Source organism: Ascaphus truei, chromosome 1 (assembly GCF_040206685.1).
Source record: "Ascaphus truei isolate aAscTru1 chromosome 1, aAscTru1.hap1, whole genome shotgun sequence".
Taxonomy (NCBI): domain Eukaryota; kingdom Metazoa; phylum Chordata; class Amphibia; order Anura; family Ascaphidae; genus Ascaphus; species Ascaphus truei.
Genome location: NC_134483.1, coordinates 317,655,770 through 317,677,607, shown reverse-complemented (window position 1 = coordinate 317,677,607; position 21,838 = coordinate 317,655,770). Strand labels below are relative to the sequence as shown.

Below are 21,838 nucleotides of genomic sequence, written 5' to 3'. Positions count from 1 at the left end.
ATTCTTATACAGAAGACCACCCATGCACCTATCCATATTCTCCATGCGCTCCAAAAGACGATCCATCTTGGCCTCCATTCTGCCCCTGTATTGCTCTATGGAGTGGTCAGTCATTTCAATACCACTAAAAACATCCAGCATGCGGGCAACAGAGCTGGAACTTGTGCAAGGTGTGCTGGTGGTCGGCGTGGCTGGGTGCTGGAGGAGGTGAGCAGGTGACTTCAGGATGAACATTGGAGTGGCTGGCTGCTGGCAGAGGTGAGTCAGGGGCTTTGGGACAAACATCTGCGTTGCTGGTTGATGGCAGTGAAAAGTCTGGGACGTCGAATTCAGCTTCGGTGGGTGCAGGGGAACTTCTGAGGCCCAGCCAATGAACTTGATCATGGTCTATTTTTGCCATTTTTCTTCACGTACAAAGGGCCAGGCTTCTTTGCCTTGGGAGCCTTCAGAACCTTTTCTTTAGGTACCTTTGACTTTGGCTTCGAAACAGCTTCCGACCTTTGCTTTCTCGTGGTCGGCACAGCAGAAGAAAGCAGGTTCCTGCAACCATAGAATCAGGGTTGATCCATGGATGCAGATGGAAAAATGTACTATACAGTATCTGTACAAGTGCTCATTCAGATAGAGATCAGTGTGTGGGAGGCTATGCAATTTGTGACACCTTTTATGCATTGTGTCCCTATTTGAATTTTTGGACGGGCATAGACACGAGCTGCAGGTGTTAAAAGTGGGCGTACTGTTTACTAAACCTGTCGAGCGAGGTCCATTACATTATAAATACATCATCATTGATTCAATGCACATTGAATATACATCGAATATACATTCCTCAGTGCTTGATTTATTTTCTAAAGCAGTGATGCCGAGGAAAAGTATTTCAAAGGATCTCAGCAAGAAAATGCAGAATATGTACAAGAAAGAACACGGAATTTTACAGATCCAACGCTGGTTAGTTACTTCGGGCCTCGGTTTAGCAAAAGCATGCCCATGGTAAGGCCAAAAGTGTAAAGCGGAGTCCCCCAATCACAACAGAGTAAGTATTTTTGTTTTCATTCTGTAATTACTGTATTACAATACTTGTATAAGTTGTTGCATATCCAAATGCATTTTTTTGTTTTCTTTGCAATTAGATTTGAGCCTAAAAATTACTGTACTACTTTTAGATGAAAATATTAAAGGGATTTATTTTCTCCAGCTTATTTTATGACTCTAAAAGCGTCTTACATATTAAAATGCATATTTTTGTTTAGTTATTTTCTTTTAATTTATTTTAGAATACTGTATACAAAAACATGTATTTGTTTTGACTTATTTTTGGGCCTAACAAATTGTTCTCGTTTCCTTTAAACTGTAGGACAGCAAAGCGCCTGGTGGACGAAAACAGCGAGGCTAATAATAAGTGCTGTGCAGAAACAGTCAAGACTATTCTAGAGAAGAGTCACAATATCACATCATGTGAGACCAGCATCAGGTTCATGAGATGCCAATTGAGATGGAAATATGGACGTGTAAAGTAAGTGTCTTACTGTAATAATGTACAGTATATTGCAATAGTATGCAGAGTGACACAACAGGGTTGATACTGTACTTTAATTACTGTGCAGTAGTTAGGACAGTACAGCTAAAGTGTTGTACAGTACTATACTTTAGTTAAAAGTGTGGTTTGCCTGTACAGTCACCTGTAAAATTCTTCCTTATCATTACAGAGCGTAGCCTATGATAAGGGAGGCCAACAAGATAAAAAGAGTGGACCAAGCACGTGCATGGATCGAAAGTGGCGAGACTTTTCAGGATGTCATCTTTTCTGACGAGACAACGGAAGCTCTTGAGAGATTAGCCACTTTTGCATTCCACAAAAAAGGATGGCTATCTCTGAAGCCACGGCCCAAGTACCTACTGAAGATACATGTGTGGGGTGCGATCTCTAGACATGGACCATGATGCATAATTGTCTTTGAAGGTAAAATAATGCACAAAGTCACATGCTGTAGCCTTATGCACTGTACAACTGTAGTGTATTCTGTACCCTAATGCTCATCTTTTTCATAGTTTTTTCTTTTCTTGTTCCAGGAATCATGGATATACTATTTTTTCAAGAGCAAATTATCACCCGTATTGGTCAATACCTAAAGCATGATTTCCCATCTGGTGGTCACCATTTTTTCCAGGACAATGACCCTAAAGATACCGCCACTACTACCTATATTGTTGCCAGCGGGATCAACTGGGTTAAGATGCCACAGGAGTTAGTGTTCCAGTGTACAGTAACTGTTTCTCATTGTTTTAAACAGTTATTATCTGATCAACAAATTCACAATTTTTCCCCCCTCACTTTCCAGATCACCAGATTTGAACCCGATAGAAATGGTCTTGCATGCGATGAAGGATCATATAAGAAAGGTTGTTAAGCCGTCCAACAAAGAGGAATTAAGAAAAGGAATACTGAGTTTCTGGAACAACATACTCACCGTGCAAAAATGCAATAATCATATTGACCGTATTAGCAGCGTTTTGCCCGTACTTGCCACCGGCTTGTACTAATGTACTGTACTGTACTGTATTAAGGTAAGTACAAGTACAGTAAGTATAGTACAGGTAAGTATGGTACGGACAATAACCTGTTTCAATGTTAGCCTTATATTAAAAGTACTGTAATTGAACATTAACCATTTTATATCTGCGTAGACTCTCCACTTTCTACAGTATACATTATATACAGCACGTGCATTATTTGTATTAGAAATGAGTGTATTACCTATTATTTCTAATAATTAATTATAGTTTACAGGTACGGTTAGTTATAGTTTATTCGTTTTGTTTGTCTGTCAATAGTGTTATACAGTCAAGGCCTTCAATTGCCTAATCCGACAGCCATATTGTTTTCTTTCACAGGCGATGAAGCACTACAGGAAGGGGGGGGGGAGTCCAAGTTTATTGTACTGTAATAACAGTCAATAGTTTGTCCTAATCCCCCCCTCTCTCAATGACAAAAGAAATCCAGACTCGTTTACGCCGAATTATGTGATTTAGCTAAACCCCATGGACGGGGGAGGTTTGGAGATCAAGTATTGTACTGTAGAATGCCTTTTTCCTTGGCTTTGGGAGGGTGAGGGGGTGGGGAAATGTGCAATGAAGTTAAGCCATCTTTGGCTAAAGCTGTGATGAGCGCGCAGCAGGATTACAGTAGAATGAAAATCCTTTGAACTGTTCTAAAATGTAATAAAAGTTAAAACTCCCTTGAGAACATATTTCTGTGTTTGTGATATTTCCATAAACAGTATGAAAAGCAGACCAAGTCTACTAAAATGTGAAGGTTTTGAATAGTATTCCCCCTCCTTAAAAAAAATGTGTATGCCACCTCCTAAAGAAATAAAAAGGAAGTGATTTTATGAATAAAAATTGATAAAATATAAAAAAAAAATGCATCACATTGTGTTTTCTTAAAATCCCTCTTTTTAAGGCATTGTCGAGAAAAAAAAATTTCTGACTTGCAAATAACATTGGCAGTAAAGTCATTCTTGAGAAATCACAATGCAGTACTTTATTTATTTAGTTATTAATATTTATTTTTGGTGTTTCTTATCTGAATTAATTACACGTGCAAAGTCTCATTACTGTATACTGCAAAATGCAACATCATTGATAAAAGAAAACAGTAACATACAGTAGTGTTTTCCATTAACCAGGAAGTGGAATATTGTAAAAGCAAAAAACATTTTGTTGTGAAATTTTAGTACAGGCTATGACATGTGCAGTAATTGAATCGATCACATACTTTACAGTACTAAAGTGCATATTCTAGTGTATTGTCAAAAATACAAGCTAGTGAATGTCTACAAGCATACTGGACACAACTGTAGTGTCCTTGGGAATTAAAGCTAATACTTATAGTGTAACACTGTATAGTACAGTTCAATATATTTACCTTTATTATAAACTTTGCCAACCGGGTGGAGATGAGCCAATGTCAGAGGTGTATTGTGCGTAGAAGCTGGTGTCACTCATGTCGTCTGCATTATAGTTGACAGTTGACTGCTGAAGCTGGTAGTCAGACGGGGTCAGGTAGCAATCATTGTTGACAGGTGGGGTTAGGTAGCAAGGATTGTAATCAGGCGTGTTCACTAGGTTTTCAGTGACATCAGTGATGATCGGCCCGTTATTGCAATCGTATTGGCAAGCAGGGGTTGGTACATTGCAGGGACGGGAAATACCAAATCTTAAATGGATTAAACCCGACCTTTCTCCTTTTGAAGTTGCAATCAGCAAACATACCGGCAAAACTTGGAAGCACAGAACAATAACCCCTGCTACAGACGAGACCACGACTATTCTAAAGCTTGCCTTAAACTAGCCCGGTTACATTCTGGGTATGTGCTGGGTGTAACCTGGCTAGTTTAAGGCAAGTTTAAGGCATTTCGGCATTGACTAATGACCCATAGGATTAACACAGCAGGGGTCCCTGGCAGTCCCATTCAGTTTGAATGGGACTGCCAGGGACACCTGCTGTTAATCTGATAGGCCATTAATTAATGCAGAAATGCTGGGTCTAGTTTAAGGCAAGTTTAAGGCATGTACCCAGCATGTACCTGAGTGTACCTGGGTCTTTTTGGCGATTGCCACTGGTTTGTGTTAGAATAGTCGCAGTCTCTGCTGTATCTCCCTCAGGAGGGGTAGTGAGAAAAAAACAATCCTCATTAGTTAAAGTTAGCCTTATCGAATGCTTTCAGCCACGATGGTTAAGTGAAAATTTGAAATAATCGTAGTTCTCAATGATATGATGATATATCTCTGCTAAAGTCGGCTTCTTATCTGTTCCAGAATTAATTGCAGAAAATATTAGATATGTGTAACTGACGTTCGGTTTTGAATAAAGACTTGGCATGATGTTGAGTGTACAGGTTCAGTCTATCCAGCAATTGTGCGGGCATAGGAATTGAGAATAATGTACCCAACATTGTGTTTAGATACTGAAATTATGAAAACGCCTACATTTGATAACGTCTTTAGTGACCAAGGTCATTTTGCAATGAATCACTTTGGTGGACTCTGTTTTCATCTGGTTTTTAAACACTTGCAAATTGACACATACAGTACAGTAACTGTGCTATGCACTGGATAATGGATTCATTTTGCCACCTGGTGGATACGCGAAGAACTGCACCCAAACAAATCAGAATCCAGGTAATTCAAAGAAATCAACAACGCTAAACACAGGTGTGATTGGTGTGATTGGTCACCTTAACGCTAGCGTTTGCTGAGAATAACGAGTGAATCACGCAGGCAATATAGCAGGCTTTATGAAAACGTCTCTGAGAAATGTTCGAATAATGGCTGCTGCATCTGTATAGCTACATCCAACTTGACAAATTATATACACAGTTAAATACTTATATGTTTATCGTCTCATAAGCAAGGGTCAATTAGTTCAATTCTTTGGCCAAAGTATTTTAAGCCTACCATACAACCATGTCACAGTATGACCCATCAGTAGGTCCTAACACTGCTGTACCTGCAAAAAGCTCTCTGGTTGTAGACATAAAATATTTTGCCCAAAGTTTTTTCTACTTTGCGATTTTCAGCAAAAAATCTATAAACATAACCTTATGGTTATGGGGATCTTCAGGCTAGCAAACGTCGAAACCTTCACCCCTTTTTTTATCAGCTGTGAAGGTACTGCATGTGTAAATTGCACCTTATTTTATGTCTATAATCGAATTCAGTTTTTGAGTGACTATGCTTAGAATTTTTCAAAAGTATCCACCTTTCTTCTGGGTAGAAGCAATTATTCTAGCAGTAAATCCCTTTTAGCAAGTTTCTAGACTGTGGCTCATTATTTCTGCAGGTTTTCAGAGTGACCTTACCAATTTAATAATAAACTTTAATTTTCATAATGCCACTGTAAATTAAAAGACAACTGCCTCCTATTTCTTATGTCTGTGTTTTTTTCTCCTTCTCTCCTAGATTATCAGTTTATTAAATGTCTTTACATCACAGAAATCTCTTGAGGAATTCCAGGATGTGTAAGTAATGCAGATACTAAATTAATTAAATCTTCGGGGGGGAGGGGCAGCGGAGAAAATCTCCATGTATTAGATCTAATCTAAATAAAATCAATTTGCAAAGCATGCTGTTCTTGTAAGAAGTTCAGAAATCAACATTGTATGTGTAGTACTTGTCATGCAGTTAAGAAGCCACAGTTTATCATGTGTCTCCCAGCATTAAAATATCAACAGCATTGTGCCCTGGGAATATCTACAAAATGATATGCAGTGCTGTCATGTACAGCACCGCTGCTCTGAAGTGACACTTATCTAAAGACTTCCCTGCTCATGTGTAGTGGTCTCATAGGTCAAAAAGGAAACACACTCTATGAAATCGAAAATTGTTTAAAAAAAATGTACTCATTTGCACCTAACAATTGCACAGCATGTGAATGTTCCGTTAGGTGACTGTAAGTATGTTTTAACATAAGATATAGTGGCAGGGCCGCAGACAGATTTCCCGGGATCTAGGATTAGAGTTACGACTTGCCCCTCGAGCCACTCTCCGTGTCGGCAGTCTTGCGAGCCTCCCCCCCCCCATTTCACAGTTTGCGAGCCCCCTCTATATCCCCCTCTCTTCCCATGAATTTCTCTCCCCTCTGTCTCACTCCGTCATCCCCACTCTCCCAACTCCATCAATTACCCCACTCTCACTCAATTACCCCTCCTCACACTCATTCCCCCACCGCCCCCCCCATGTATTTCTCTCCCCTCCGTCTTACTCCCTCTCTTCCTCACTCACTCCCTCACCCCCTCTCTCCCTTCACTCTCCCAAACTCCATCAATTACCCCACTCTCACTCAATCCCCCCTGCTCACACTCATTCCCTCGCCACCCCTCCCCCATCACTCACAATCCCCCTCAATAAATAGATACAAAAAAATCCCCACCCCCCAAATCTATACAAACCCGCCACCGCCCCAAAAATATACAAACCCCCCAACCCCTAAAAAACATACATACCCCCACCTCTCCAAATACATACAAATCCCCCCTCCCGAAATACATACAACCCCCCAATACATACAAAAAAACCTCCCCATCCCAAATATATACAAAAAAACCTCCCCACAACCCCCAAATATATACAAAAAAAACCATCCCCCAAACATTCTGTGTGAATAAAGCTAATTTCAGTCATCCATCAGCCTCCTCCATTTATTGCGGCTGTGCGGCGTCTTTACCCCCTTCGGGAGGATTTTCTCACCCCCCAAACACATAGAACCCTTCCTCCCCCAAATACATTTAAAAAAAACACACAAAATAAAAACAAACTTACCAACCTTGGGGATGGTCTCAGGCCTCTGTGCCCGGCTTTCCCCCAGCTGCAGACCTCCCTCAATAACTGTCCCACGTTGAGCCTCTGTAGCTGGCGTGCGCCCGGCCTGTCTCTCATTCCGGTGTGCACCGGAAGCTGGGCCCAGTTTGTTTCCGCCACATGTCAACATCAGAGAGGCCTGGCGGGCACCAGCATCAGAAGCTCAGTGTGGGACACAGTGAGAGAGGCTCGCAGCTGGGGAGAGCCCGGCGCAGTGGCAACAAGAGGACCGGCAGCCAGGCACAGAAGTTGGGCACGGCCAGAGGGCCTGCGACTGGGCCCGGGACACTTGTCATGGCTCTCCCCTCCTGTCAGCGGCCCTGTATAGTGGCATTGGCACTATACAAGCAGCCCACTCTATTTATTCTTGCCCATTATTAGCCATAGTATAAGTTAAAAAGTTGCCGATAGTTGGGTTCATAGTTCATGCCACTTTCATTACAAACCTGCCAATTTAGATGCCATACAGATGTGGGTTTTTTTCAGTGAAAACTTGCGTGTAAGATGAGATAAAAGGAGATATGATAACTACATACAAATATTTGCGGGGTCAATACAAGGACCTTTCAAGAGAACTATTAAACCCAATAGGGAGAAGGAGTGGCTCAGTGAGTAAAGACACTGGCTGGCACTGAGTTTGAAGCAGGGGAACCTGGTTCAATTCCTGTGTCGGCCCCTTCTGACCTTGGACAAGTCACTTTATCTCCCACTGCTTCAGGCACCAAAAACATAGATTATAAGCTCCACAGGGCAGGGACCTGTGCATGCAAATATGTCTCTGTAAGGTGCTAGGTAAAACTAGCAGCACTATACAAGAACATATTATTTTTATGGGCAGTACAAATCCGTTAAGGTTGGAGGAATAGACATTTTCCCAGCAGCAAAAGAAAGTGTTTTTTTTAGTAAGGGCAGTTAAAAGGTGGAATTCATCACCATGGAGACTGGGATGGCAGATACAATAAATATATTTTAATTAAAAAAAGGGCTGGACATCTTTTTAGAAAGGAAAGTTATACAGGGATATACCAAATAAGTAAGCATGGGAAGGATTGTTATCCAGGGAGACATTTGATTGCCAATTCTTGGATTCAGGAAAGAATGTACTTTTCCCCTTATGAGACATCATTGGATGATGTTTCACTGGGGTTTCGTGTTTGAGATATGTCTTTTTTCAACCTCATCTACTATATAACTATGTAACTTATTTTTTGCCTATCATGAATAGGATTGTATATGTTGATGGGAACTGAGTGATTGGGGATGTAATATCTGATCTGAACTGCATAGGACCAAGCTGAAAGCTAATGGTCACTTAATTCCCACAATGCACCTACAGAAACCCCTGATGCTAAGATACTGAACATCCTATATCAGGGGTTCATTAAGCATTATCTATAAATGCCAGGTAGCATATTAGTCGATAGCTATTCTGTCCATTCTTTCATGCCTGCATCAAATATTGAAACTTTATCAAGTTTGAAGTACATTTGATTACCTTTCTTAGGCAAGCTAATTTTCCGTTAGATGATACTTCATTTCAAAACTTTTCCTAATTTGAAAAGGTGGAGAAAACTGGTACCAAAACATGCTACATTTATGATCACATGTGTACTATATCTTTTGCCTCATACTCCCCCTGGCGTTGAATGATGCCAACAAGAAACTGCGATAAATTGAATTTAAAAGTTGCATATGCCAAATGATTATTTCAGACCAATTTTAATGCCATAAAATCCTGATGCTCAGGCCTCATTATGTTGTCTGATTTGCATTTGCATATTTGCTTATGTTAATCGTCACTAGATAAAAATAGAGATCAGTTTATACTGTACCATATTTATAAGACATTGGAATTTTAATGAATGCAAATGTTATTTTTAGAACACAAGATATTGTTTAATCAAAACTATACCTTTTCCTGTTTTTTTTAGTTACTTAGTAATGGAGTTGATGGATGCCAACTTGTGCCAAGTGATTCAGATGGAACTGGATCATGAGCGAATGTCTTACCTGCTGTACCAAATGCTATGTGGCATTAAGCACCTTCACTCGGCTGGAATCATTCACAGGGTTAGTAATATTATAACTGTTACAATAGTTTATCTCTTCCACTGGACTTCATGAAGGCAAATATATTAGGACAATGCCATCAGTGCACAAAAAAAGACTCTTATGTGTGAGCCAGTCCTATAACTTGCACTGGCCCATGAGGTGGGTTTTCAAGACATCACATGAATGCATGATAGCTCTTGTAACTAGTGTGTTACCATTGTGTGCATGCATCCCGCCCCAGCACAAAATATAGTTCTGCCAGTACTGCTGACACATGGTTATTTTCACTGCAGGATTTGAAACCAAGTAACATTGTTGTGAAGTCTGACTGCACATTGAAGATACTTGACTTTGGATTGGCAAGAACTGCTGGCACCAGCTTCATGATGACCCCTTATGTAGTAACGCGTTATTACAGAGCACCAGAAGTCATCCTTGGAATGGGATACAAGGAGAATGGTAGGCTTCATCCTAGTAATAAACTCTATACAGTATGCTCTGTAAAACAGACCAACATCTACCTTATGATTAGAAGATTAGGCAACTGGTAAAATGTGAATTCAGCAAAATAAGTTCTTTGAGAGCAACGTTTTTGCTATCTGATTTTAAAAAGCTTAAGGTTACCTATATCAGAACATTATCTCGTGAGGTTGTCTGAACCTACATAAAATCATAGCAAAACATTTCTATGTTTAATGTTGAAGCATTTTATAATCCTATCTAGATGGAAGGTATTATAGACAGAATGTGTGTGTGTGTGTTTATATATATATAGAGAGGGAATTACGTGACTAATCAGAGGGATTATATATATATATATATATATATATATATATATATATATATATATATATATATATATATATATATAGGGAATTACGTGACTAATCAGAGGGATTACCAATAAATCCTAATTACAGTTCAGCATTCCATTGTCACAAATTACATTAATAAAAACAAAAAGGGCTAATTCCAGCCACTCACAACACAACCATTTTATTTTAGATTTTGTTTTGTACAGCTCTATTTAGGGTAGAAATGCATTTTTACATTAAATAATGTGTTTTTTTTTTATTTATAGCCTGTGTAAATATATAGAACAAAATAATAGCAAATACAGTAGATCAAAGTGCATGTTTGATCAATTATAGCAGCACAACCTACCTGGCCTAGAGACTGTGTAGTGATATTTAAGTGACCACCATTGTTAAATGAGCATATGAATATTTCAACACTAACTAGCTAAGCTGCTTCATTCTTTTGATATTTTGTACATCAATAGATCAATACAATATTCAGAAAAACACAGTACCATAAGAAGGGCATACATCTTAGAAAATAACACATAAATACCGAAGATTGCCAAGAGATCAATACATTTTGGTTATTTTTGGAAGTCTAATGCAGTGTTTATAGGTTATAAGTTTATTTTCCCCACAAGGAACCCCTACTTACATGATCAAGTTCTAAACAATATTCGAAACATCTTATGCAATTACATTTTAAATGAAGCAGCCCTGGTCAGTTTCGATCTCCACACTAATGTTCTAGGTCTAATAACATTCGTTTTAAACTGATTAAGAAGGATTAAAATGACGTCTTCCTTAAGGATTTTTTTTTTTTTTACATTCATCTTCTTTGTAAAGTTCATTGCTTTATTTTCTGAATCCCATCTTCACCAATTTCCACTCTCCCTTGTTCCATTTTATCCTCGTCACTACAATTGGAATGTGGCATTTAAAATCTGCTCACCTAATTGCTGCAAGAGGTACTTTGCGGTGGGGAAATAATTGGTTTTTGTAAAACTGCAAGTCTTGCTGCCATTCTTTTCCTTTTCAAATAAACTTCTGTGTGTTTTTGCTTCTTATTGATTTGTGGAGGTGGGAATAACCGTATTATCTTTTTTTGTGCTATTCAATCTACTCTTTTTTTCCCCCTCCATGCTTTAGGAACGACCTTCCTAGCTAACCTTGCCTTTTTCCTCTTTCCACCTCTTATGTCCTTGTCTCTGCTCTTCTAGTGGATATTTGGTCTGTGGGATGCATTATGGGAGAAATGGTCCGTCACAAGATCCTCTTTCCAGGAAGGGACTGTATCCTTGTACCATTTTCCGGAACTTCAGCTATTTATTCATGGAAACATACCTTCCAACTTACCAAGCTTATGTGTCTGAATAATCAACATATTATTTGTCTTTGTTCACTAACTGGTTGTTATAATTCCATTTTAAAAGGCAAGAATTATTTGACACAAATAAAAAAAAATAATGGCTAGTATGCAGGGGGTGAAAGTGACATAAAGGAAATAATGATACTGTGCCTGATATAGCAAAATCCAAACTTGGTTAAACATTGTGGTGCTCTATGCACCCAATTTTTGCAAGGTTTATACAATATTTATTGTATGCCCTAGATACATAGAATGGTAGAGACTTTTCCAAATAAATTATCTGTCTTTACAAGCAACGAAACACTGTAAGTGTATAAATTAAAAAAGCAGTGGTCCTTAAACTTTGAAAATAAAAAGGTAGTGGTCGCGTACCCTCTAGTACGACACTATCTCTCATAAGGGTTATCTCACTATGATCCGGCGTCAACATCCATGCAAGTCAAACGCAAGATTGAAGGGTAATAAACAGTGTCGGAAGTTACGCAATCCCAGAGTTTGACCACAGTTTGTATAGGAAAATATAGTATGTCTAGTTCAAAAATCTGTGTACCTTAGGCATACAAGCCATTGTATAAACCCGAAATGGTCAGTTGCAAATTACTTTTGGTATTTAGGGGCAACCGTTTTACAATGGAATTTGAGCTTGTGAAAGATTATCTTACACCATACAGTAGCTGTCGAAATCACTTTTTGTTTTTAATTGATACGTAATTACTTATTTTAACTTACCCTTGTGACTCCCCCGCATCTCCAGTACTCTTGTTTTTTGTTTTTAATTGAGATGACTAGCAGAGCAATGTAAATAGTTACAAACTACAGTATAGGAGCTGGTATCCAATGTCTGATTCACACATGTTTCCAAAAAAAGAATACTCTCAGTAAAATAAACCAGTCAATTAGACATACTTGAAAACGAGAGGTAACTCTCAATGTGCTACTTCCTGGTAAAATATTTTATAAATAAATAAATAAATAAATAATACAAAACAGTTAAATAAAACTATGGACGGTATTTAGCAGATATGTTGTTTATAATTGTAAGTGAGACCATGAAGGGACAGTCCTACTTGGGTCAGTTTTTGTATTTTCTTCTCTTTTTATCCTGGTCACCTGAATACTTATAAAATCAGTTGTTTCTATGTTTTGCAGACTACCGCAGTTGGAGGTGATACCTTTTTTTATGTGCCCAGATACAGAATATATTTCAAACCCCAGCCTCTAAGAGGGAACCCTTCATAAGGTCTACAGAATATTTACACTAAGTAGGAGATCGGAGATGCAGTGCAGACACAGATAAGGAGGATGGGGGGAAGGGTCAGTGGTCCCGCAGAGAGAAGATGAGGAATGCAAAGCAACAGTTTATATATATATATATTTGGAATTAAAGAGACATAGAAACATTTTCTAAAAACTGTTGTAGCAGTTAGGCTTTTGACCTAATAAGCTCATCATACATAGTCGTATTTAACTTATTGTAAACTTGTCAACCATAACAATGGTAGAGAATGTATTATTTTGCTGATGGATTTTTTTATTCCACTTTCAGTATATGTTGGTACTTGGTTTTATATCTTTAAGTCAAAAACTGCAGGCCTAAGCCTTTCAGCTGCTCAGAAACGCTGGCTCTATACATCCTGACTACCAATGTATTGGTAAATGCAGTAGGAGGAAATACATCATCAATGTACCTTCATGTTTTCCACTGGTCCACCAACCTATTTAATTCACCTAATTTGTACATGTCATAAAAGTTGCAGATAAAGATTCTGGACAATCACATGCGAATGTGCACACTTTGACATATTCCTTCTAGCTCCCTATACATTTTGTATGTGGATTTCTAGCGCTTTTCCTTCAGCATTAGACAGCTTGTAAAGCTAAACCTTGGACAAAGAAGTACAGAGCCAGTAAAACCACTCAAACTCTCTTTTATGTGAACTCATACAGGCTTTAGGTTTGTGTAAGTTTTGCAGAATGCAAGTTCTGGATCACTTAGCTTACTTACTAAGTGGATCTGCAGGTCACGGACATCCTGGCTTCCAGGTTGTATTATCTGTCTTGTGCTGATCTCATGTCAATGATCTGATCCAATGCCAGGAACAGAAGGGGAGGTCCTCACTCCCTAGAAATAAAGCAAAATGCCAAATGAAGTTGCTGCAACATTATAAGGCACTCTGCCGCCGTTTAGCCGACATTTAGCTGCTGGTCGTTTTACTGCCAAGGTAATGTATACGGAAACCTTACCCTAAAAACTCCTAACTTTAACTCCTTACCCTAACCCATTAACTCCCCTACCCTAAACACCTAACTTTAACCCCTAATGCTAACGCTAATAATTACCCCAAAAATCTTAACCCCTTACCCTAAAACCATGCTAATCATTACCCTAAAAACCTTAACCCCTTACCCTAAAACCACGCTAATCAATACCCTAAAAACCTTAACTCCTTTCTGTAAACCCCCTAACATTAACCCCTAATGCTAACCATTACCCTAAAAATCTTAACCCCTTACCCTATAACCCCTAACCTTAATCCCCTTACCCTAACCCCCTAACCTTACCGTAGAAACTCCTAACTTTAACTCCTTACCCTAACCCGTTAACTCTGTTCCCTGAAAAGCCTAACCTTAACCCCTAATGTTAACGCTAATCACTTAGCTTTATGGGCGAAACGGCGGTGACTGACTGTCCTTGTCAGCTGAACGGCTGCGGCTAAACGGCAGCATTGGGGTGGCTGCGGAGAAATGGTCCCATTCGGTCTCAGGTGCCACTTAATATGACGTTGCCCCAATATCATAGGGCACGCAAAGGGTTAAAATGACTTGATGCACTACAGTCTTAAATTTGGCTCAACTCTCCTTTTGCCACTCTTAAACTTCCTAAAAGTCCTGGTACTTAGCGTGCTGAATAGGTAAACAACATTGTTTTCTAATGTTTTCTTTTCCACCAGGTCACAATGAATGAATATTCCCTGTATTTCCAGTTCACTCCCAGATTATCAATCATGCTACAGGCTTCTACATCCATAGTTCCATTAGTTTTCAAGTAATAGCCAAAGTCAAAGAGCGCTAGGTTGGAAGGTATGTATAAATCGCAAGAGCAAATTAATTAGATTTAAAAAAAAAAAAAAAAAAAGAAGCATTTTAACAATGACCTCAAGATCTTTAATATGCAGCACAGAGAATTAAAATATGCACATTCAATTTTTTGAGCTGGACAACTGCATATTTTATGTTTTGGGGTGTTTATTGTTTCTCATATTTCTCTTTCTCATTTTATGCTTTGCAAATGCAGTTTCACATGATACAAAAAAAAAACCTAAAGGTGAATAAATCATCAAAGTACAAATACATGAAAAAAATATTAGAAGTAGGTTATGGGTCGGTAGCTGTTTTGTTTATCATGTTGACATTGGTTGCTCTCAGCTTGCTTATATGTTTTATTGAGACAAATGCCTTGAATTCTAAATTCCACTCTCACGAAATTGTATGTCCTTTTCTTTCATCGTGTTGTCCTTATAATAATATGATTTAATCATCATTCAAAAATCCCCTTTTCTTTGGATTTAGGGCCAATTTTGTAAATGCTATGTGTATCTCCTAAAATGGGATTATATATTATAATGCTTATATGGTGTCTTCAAAAGTTTGCGTGCATTGATGTCATTTTAAGCTGACGGTAAGATATGTGCGGGTTTTGTTTTTCATTCTAGCTTAGCCTAAAGTCTATTGGTTTTTGTTCTGCTTTTGGTTTATCGTATTAAGGTGAAATATGTGAATTTGATCATTTTATATATACACAAAGTAGAAGTCCCAAACACATGGTTTTTCTTTCATAAAGTGATTTTATTAGGTGATCGGCATTTCGGTTTATGTTGGAACCTTACCAGCACCAATAGGAGTGCCAACTGTTCTATTTGACTATATATATACAGTCATGTGAAAAAGAAAGTACACCCTCTTTGAATTCCATGGTTTTCCTTATCAGGATATAATAACAATCGTCTATTCCTTAGCAGGTCTTAAAATTAGGTAAATACAACCTCAGATGAACAACAATACATGACATATTACACTGAGTGATGATTTATTTAACAAAAATAAAGCCAAAATGGATAAGCCATGTGTGAAAAACTAAGTACACCTTATGATTCAATAGCTTGTAGAACCACCTTTAGCAGCAATAACTTGAAGTAATCGTTTTCTGTATGACTTTATCAGTCTCTGACATCATTTTGGAGGAATTTTGGCCCACTCTTCTTTACAACGTTGCTTCAGTTCATTGAGGTTTGTGGGCATTTGTTTATGCACAGCTCTCTTAAGGTCCAGCCACAGCATTTCAATCAAGTTGATGTCTGGACTTTGACTGGGCCATTGCAACACCTTGATTCTTTTCTTTTTCAGCCATTCTGTTGCAGATTTGCTGGTGTACTTGGGATCATTGTCCTGTTGCATGACCCAATTTCGGCCAAGCTTTAGCTGTCGGACAGATGGCCTCACATTTGACTCTAGAATACTTTGGTATACAGAGGAGTTCATGGTCGGCTCAATGACTGCAAGGTTCCCCTGTGGCTGCAAAACAAGCCCAAATCATCACTCCTCCACCACCTTGCTGGACAGTTGATATGAGGTGTTTGTGCTGATATGCTATGTTTGGTTTTCGCCAAACGCGGCGGTGTGCATTATGGCCAAACATCTCCACTTTGGTCTCGTCTGTCCAAAGGACATTGTTCCAGAAGTCTTGTGGTTGTTCAGATGCAACTTTGCAAACCTAAGCCATGTTGCCATGTTCTTTTTAGAGAGAAGAGGCTTTCTCCTGGCAACCCTTCACAACAAACCATACTTGTTCAGTCTTTTTCTAATTGTACTGTCATGAACTTTAACATTTAACATGCTTGCTGAGGCCTGAAGCGTCTGAGATGTAACTCTTGGGTATTTTGCAATTTCTCTGAGCATTGCACGGTCTGACCCTGGGATGAATTTGCTGGGATGTCCACTCCTGGGAAGATTGGCAACTGTCTTGAATGTTTTCCACTTTTGAATAATCTTTCTCCCCGTAGAAAGGTGGACTTTAAATTGTTTGGAAATGGTCTAATAACCCTTCCCAGATTGATGGGCAGCAACAATTGCTTCTCTAAAATCATTGCTGATGTCTTTCCTACTTAGCATTGTGTTAACACACACCTGAATGCTCCAGACCAGCAAACTACTAAAACTTTGGCTTTTATAGAGGTGGTCACACTTGCTGATGATCAATGAATCAAGGGCATTTGATTAGCAGCACCTGTCTGCTACTTAGCAACTTAATTCCCATGGAAGCAGTAAGGGTGTACTTAGTTTTTCACACATAGCTTCTCCATTTTGGCTTTATTTTTGTTAAATAAATCATGACACGGTGTAATATGTCATATGTTGTTGTTCATCTGAGGTTGTATTTACCTAATTTTAGACCTGCTAAGGAACAGATGATTGTTATTATGTCCTGATATGTAAAACCATGGAATTCAGAGAGGGTGTACTTTCTTTTTCACATGACCTTATATATGTGTATATACAGCTCAACCCCCTTATAACGCTGTGCTTGGGGTCCAAAGAATCACATCGCGTTATAAGCGGATCGCGTTCGAAATAATGTACAATTGTATGCATTGTACAATAAAGTATTTAAGATACCAATAATCGTGATGTAAATTATTCATAAATATGAAAATTGGGAGCCACACGCGGATCGCGCTATAAGCGGTTTCGCTTTGTAACGGATCGCGTTATAACGGGGTTGAGCTGTATATATATATATAGTTAATGAAGTAACATATTTTATTAATATTTATAGAGTGTCTTAAGAAATGTTAATACAATTTCACAAGGGTCTTTTGCAACATCTAATTTAATATATATCCATATTCACAAGTTTAGTACAAAAAGGAGAAATATAAACTGTAAATATATGCTATATATATATATATAGATATTAAATAAATATATATACTGTACATATAGATACATATATATATTTTTTTTATATAAACACGCGTTTCAATTCCAAATGAAACCTTTCTCAAGGATTTTTACTTTGTTACTGTCCAGGCTGATTGGCCACCTCAGTATATTTCTTCTACTGTGTATCTTTATTTTATTTTTAATAGCTTTCTACTAAGCTATACATGCAACAATAGCAGGTTCCACTTCAGATTTTCCAAATAGCCATCGGAGTTCTACGTGACTAAAAACAATAGTTGTGCTCCTCACCTAAAGCAGTTGAATAAAACGGAAAAATGAAAAGGTACTAGGAGGGCATCTTAGAACTTCCAAAAATAATAATAAATACTTCATGAATGTACAGTAAAAAAAATGTTTTATTGCATCTACATTGAATGCACTCAAAAGAAAGAACCCCACAAAATAATAATACCAATGTCCTAGCACTGCTTGCAAATGTAACAATAACACATAATTATGTACCACAAAAATTATTACTTCCTCGTAAAACATTTTATAAATAAATAAATAAAAATTGTGCATTACTAATAAAATGGAGCCAATATGGTAAATATATTCAAATATAGATGATATTTTATTAAGTATGTATCAAAATACCCATCCATCAGTATTACTGCAGAGAGCTCCACATCAAGGTAGGGTTCCAAAATAAAGAGACTGGTCATGAACCCTCAATTCAGATTCTAGGAATGCCACTGTCGAATCCTTTGTGGTTACAAACTTCTGAAGAAAATGCACAGTCTTCAGTTCTGCAATTACAGGATTTAGATTATTATTACTGCAGGAAACTCTACATCAAATTGGATTCTTGTGTAGAGTGACTGGTCATGGATCCTCAATTCAGTTCCGAAATATTCCGCTACCTCACCCTTTGAAATTGCAAGATTCTCATGCAGATTTCTCATCATGTCCATGTGGCCATTCCTCCTAGTAGCTTGCACAAATGTAAATAGTATTGCATTTGCTGCTAAAAACAAAGATGTACTTCACCGAATTGGTGTCCCGAGGGAGAGCGCCCCTCAAACCACACACGAACGCACGTTTCACCACCTGTACATGGGAGTTTCTTCAAACTCAGAAGAAGTGGAGTTCTCTGCACTAATATCGATGGATTAGTATTTTGATACATACTTACAAACGGTAGTTACATGGTTATATTGTAGACGAGGTTGAAAAAAGACATACTGTACGTCATCAAGTTCAACCTATTCACAATTTAGATGACAGACACTTTTTCCTATATACTTATACCTGTACTTAATAAATTATCATCTATATTTGAATATATTTACCATATTAGCTGCCTTTTGCTAATCTTGCACAATTATCAAGGAATTTTGAGCAACTGAAAGCTGCTTTTTTTTTTGTTCTCACATTATTTTAAGAGGAAAGGTGTGAGTATTGTCCTCAGGGATTTTAGCTGTGTGTTCTATATATGTATTCATTTTTGTTAGATTTCTAAGCAGGCTGGGACATTGGTGTTAGCATTTTGTTGTGTGTGTTTTTTTTACTGCATTTAATGTGCATGCAGGTAAAAATTATTATTACTTTAAATTCCATAAATATTTGCTATTATTTTTGGGAGTTCTAATGAGCCCTCCTACAGCCTTTTCTATGTTCTTTTTTGTTGCTTTCTACTAAGATACAGGACTGGATGCTCTACTTTCTCTATCATCTGGGACAGTACTGCTCCTAGTTCTATATCAGAGTTATTTGTCGGAAGGATAACATGCTTTTTAAAGTCTGGGGCTACCATTACTGGATCTGCTCAAAGGGCTGCTTCTAGGTCAATACTGTACATGCTGATTCGACCTCTTCAATCCACTTTAGTAGATCTGAACATCTTGCACTAGTAAATTTGTTAGAGGTGAGTAGTGTGTCCATGAGGATTTGGAAAGTTGAGGTTATTCCATGTAAGACAAAATGAAGTTCCATATACTAGTATAACCCACCTCTGATTGCAAGGCATTTTTCTCCTGTGCTGCTTCAGTAAGTTGAATTTGCCAGTATCCCTTCATAAGGTCTTAAGGTGAGAGAAAGCTGGCTTTTCTCAATGTATCTATTAATTTATTAACCCTATGTAGGGGTTACGCATTAAACTGTAATACTTCATTTTGTTTTACAACATTGTTACTGTATATGAGCTTCAGGTACCATCTGGTTTAGGAACTAGAACTTTTGGGTTAAACCATTCACTGATGGATTGTTCAATAACACCTACAGTATTCCATCACATTCTCAATCTCAGCCTTTATTTCTTTCTTTTTGCCTCTGGAATACTATATAGTCTTGACTTTACTTAAAGTCCAAGTTCTGTAATAATGCTGTGATACCTGTATACTTCCTTGGTTCAACCTGCCATTTCAACAGTGTCTCTATGTTGTTCTGAAGACAATGCTTGCGATATTTGTAGTTGCCCTTCAGTTTTTGCTTTTGTAATGACCTCCTCAATTATTACACAGTATGATTCCCTATTGCACCCGTTGATATGCTAAAGTTGTACCTTTTTTTCTTGCCATCTAACTAGTGGTTTACTCATCGCAGTCAGTACCAGGAACATGACTGTATCGCCTGGTTGGAATTTTCATACTGTGGCTCTATGGCTGTAGTATGATCGGTGGTTTCCAAACACTCTTATACTATAGGGGGGACTACAGTTATTTTTGCACTCATTTAGGCTGTGTAGTTAAAAATATTAGTTCCTGGGACATTTTCTTCTTCCCATCCTTTTTTATTATATCAAATATTTCCTGCATAGTAATTCAATGTGTGGGTAACCTGATAATGATTATGGAATCGCACTAATAACAACATCAGGTATGATAATAAAAGGTCCCAGTTCTTCCCTTAACAGTTTACCACTTTTTCCAACATACTTTATCGGGTTTGATTGAATCGTTCCACAAGCCCATCTGTTTCTGGGTGGTAGACTGACGTCCTTAGTAGTTCGATCTGTAGCAATTTACACAGTTCCTTCATTAGTAGTGAGACAAATGGTGTTCCTTGGTCAATTAATATTTATTTGCGAAATACAACCATGGCAAAGACTTGGGTTCTTTAGCTATAGTCTTTGAGGCCATGTTATGAGGGGCAATTGATTTGTGGTACCTTATTGCTTAAATAATCAAAATATTTTGGTGACCACACAGCTGATCTTACCAAGAGATCTATTAAGTCCATTACAATTTGAATATATGGTTCTTTAATAATCAGTAATAATGGAATTAGAGGAGCTTTACTTTGGCCGTGTGGAGGCTAATTGGCACTCAGGACAAAATGTGAAATATCTTTTCACCTCCGCATATATGTTGGGCCAGTAGAATCTCTGTAATGCTCTCGTAAGTGTTGTTTCTTCTCCTAGGAGTCCACCAAGGAGGTGACTCTGTCAATTCAATGACCATCTTACTTTGTTGTCGGGGTACAAGGAGCTGTTTCACTTCTTCAGTCAAATCTGGATTTACCTGATAAAGGAGATAATTCTTTAAAATATAATAGGGGCCTGGCCTTTTTTGTTTTTTCTTCTACGGGTACTCCATTGATTTCTACAATGTATTTTGGAATATTCTGGAACTGTGGGTCTTTTGCTTGATCACATCCAAAATTCTTACTGAACAATTCTATTGTACTAAGCGGACTAACCAGTGGAATAACCTCAGACTCTTTTTCAGTCAATTGCTTATTGGGCTTGACTGTCTTTTGATACACAGGTTTGTTCACTATGTGGGGGATCAGTTGGCTATTTTTTTTGCTCCTTCAAGTACTTATTTGTGGTTCTTAGTTAATATGGTTGTTTCTAATTTTTTACTTATTCTTTCTTCACTACATAACTCCAGGCCCAATCAGCAAAATGTAATTCACAAGAGATTTCTTGGATTAGGCCTGGAGTCTTAGTAGACTTTCCTTCTTGGAGTAAAATTTTAAATCCCAGAAAATCCTGATGCAATAGGTGTGGAAGGACTACAGCAGTGATTTCAAGATTTTTATTTCATCTCTATGGTTACCAGAACTGTGGGATAATAGATGGCAGTACCATAAATGCAGCTAATATAAATACACTTTTTATTATTAACCAAACTAGTTCAGGTTTCCCAGAGACCATGGTGACATTACTCCCTGAATCAGAGTGCAAACTACTTTTCCATTCACTTTTAAAGGACATGTAATCCAATGGGCTTCAGAATGAAATCCTCTACATCAGTGGGGCTCAAGTTCAGTCCTTAAGGGCTACCACAAAGGCCAGATTTTAACAGTAATACTT

General features: G+C 38.0%; 1 protein-coding gene across 5 annotated transcripts in view; it reads left to right on the top strand.

Moving 5' to 3' along the window:
- The window catches only part of MAPK10 (mitogen-activated protein kinase 10), a 318,476-nt gene that overhangs the window by 208,272 nt on the left and 88,366 nt on the right, over nt 1–21,838 (top strand). For all 5 annotated transcript variants that reach the window (XM_075605802.1, XM_075605821.1, XM_075605793.1 and 2 more), the window contains exons 5-8: nt 5,962–6,020; nt 9,291–9,429; nt 9,705–9,870; nt 11,432–11,503. In XM_075605802.1, the coding sequence (XP_075461917.1) occupies nt 5,962–6,020; nt 9,291–9,429; nt 9,705–9,870; nt 11,432–11,503 (436 nt within the window). The remainder of the gene's footprint in view (nt 1–5,961; nt 6,021–9,290; nt 9,430–9,704; nt 9,871–11,431; nt 11,504–21,838) is intronic.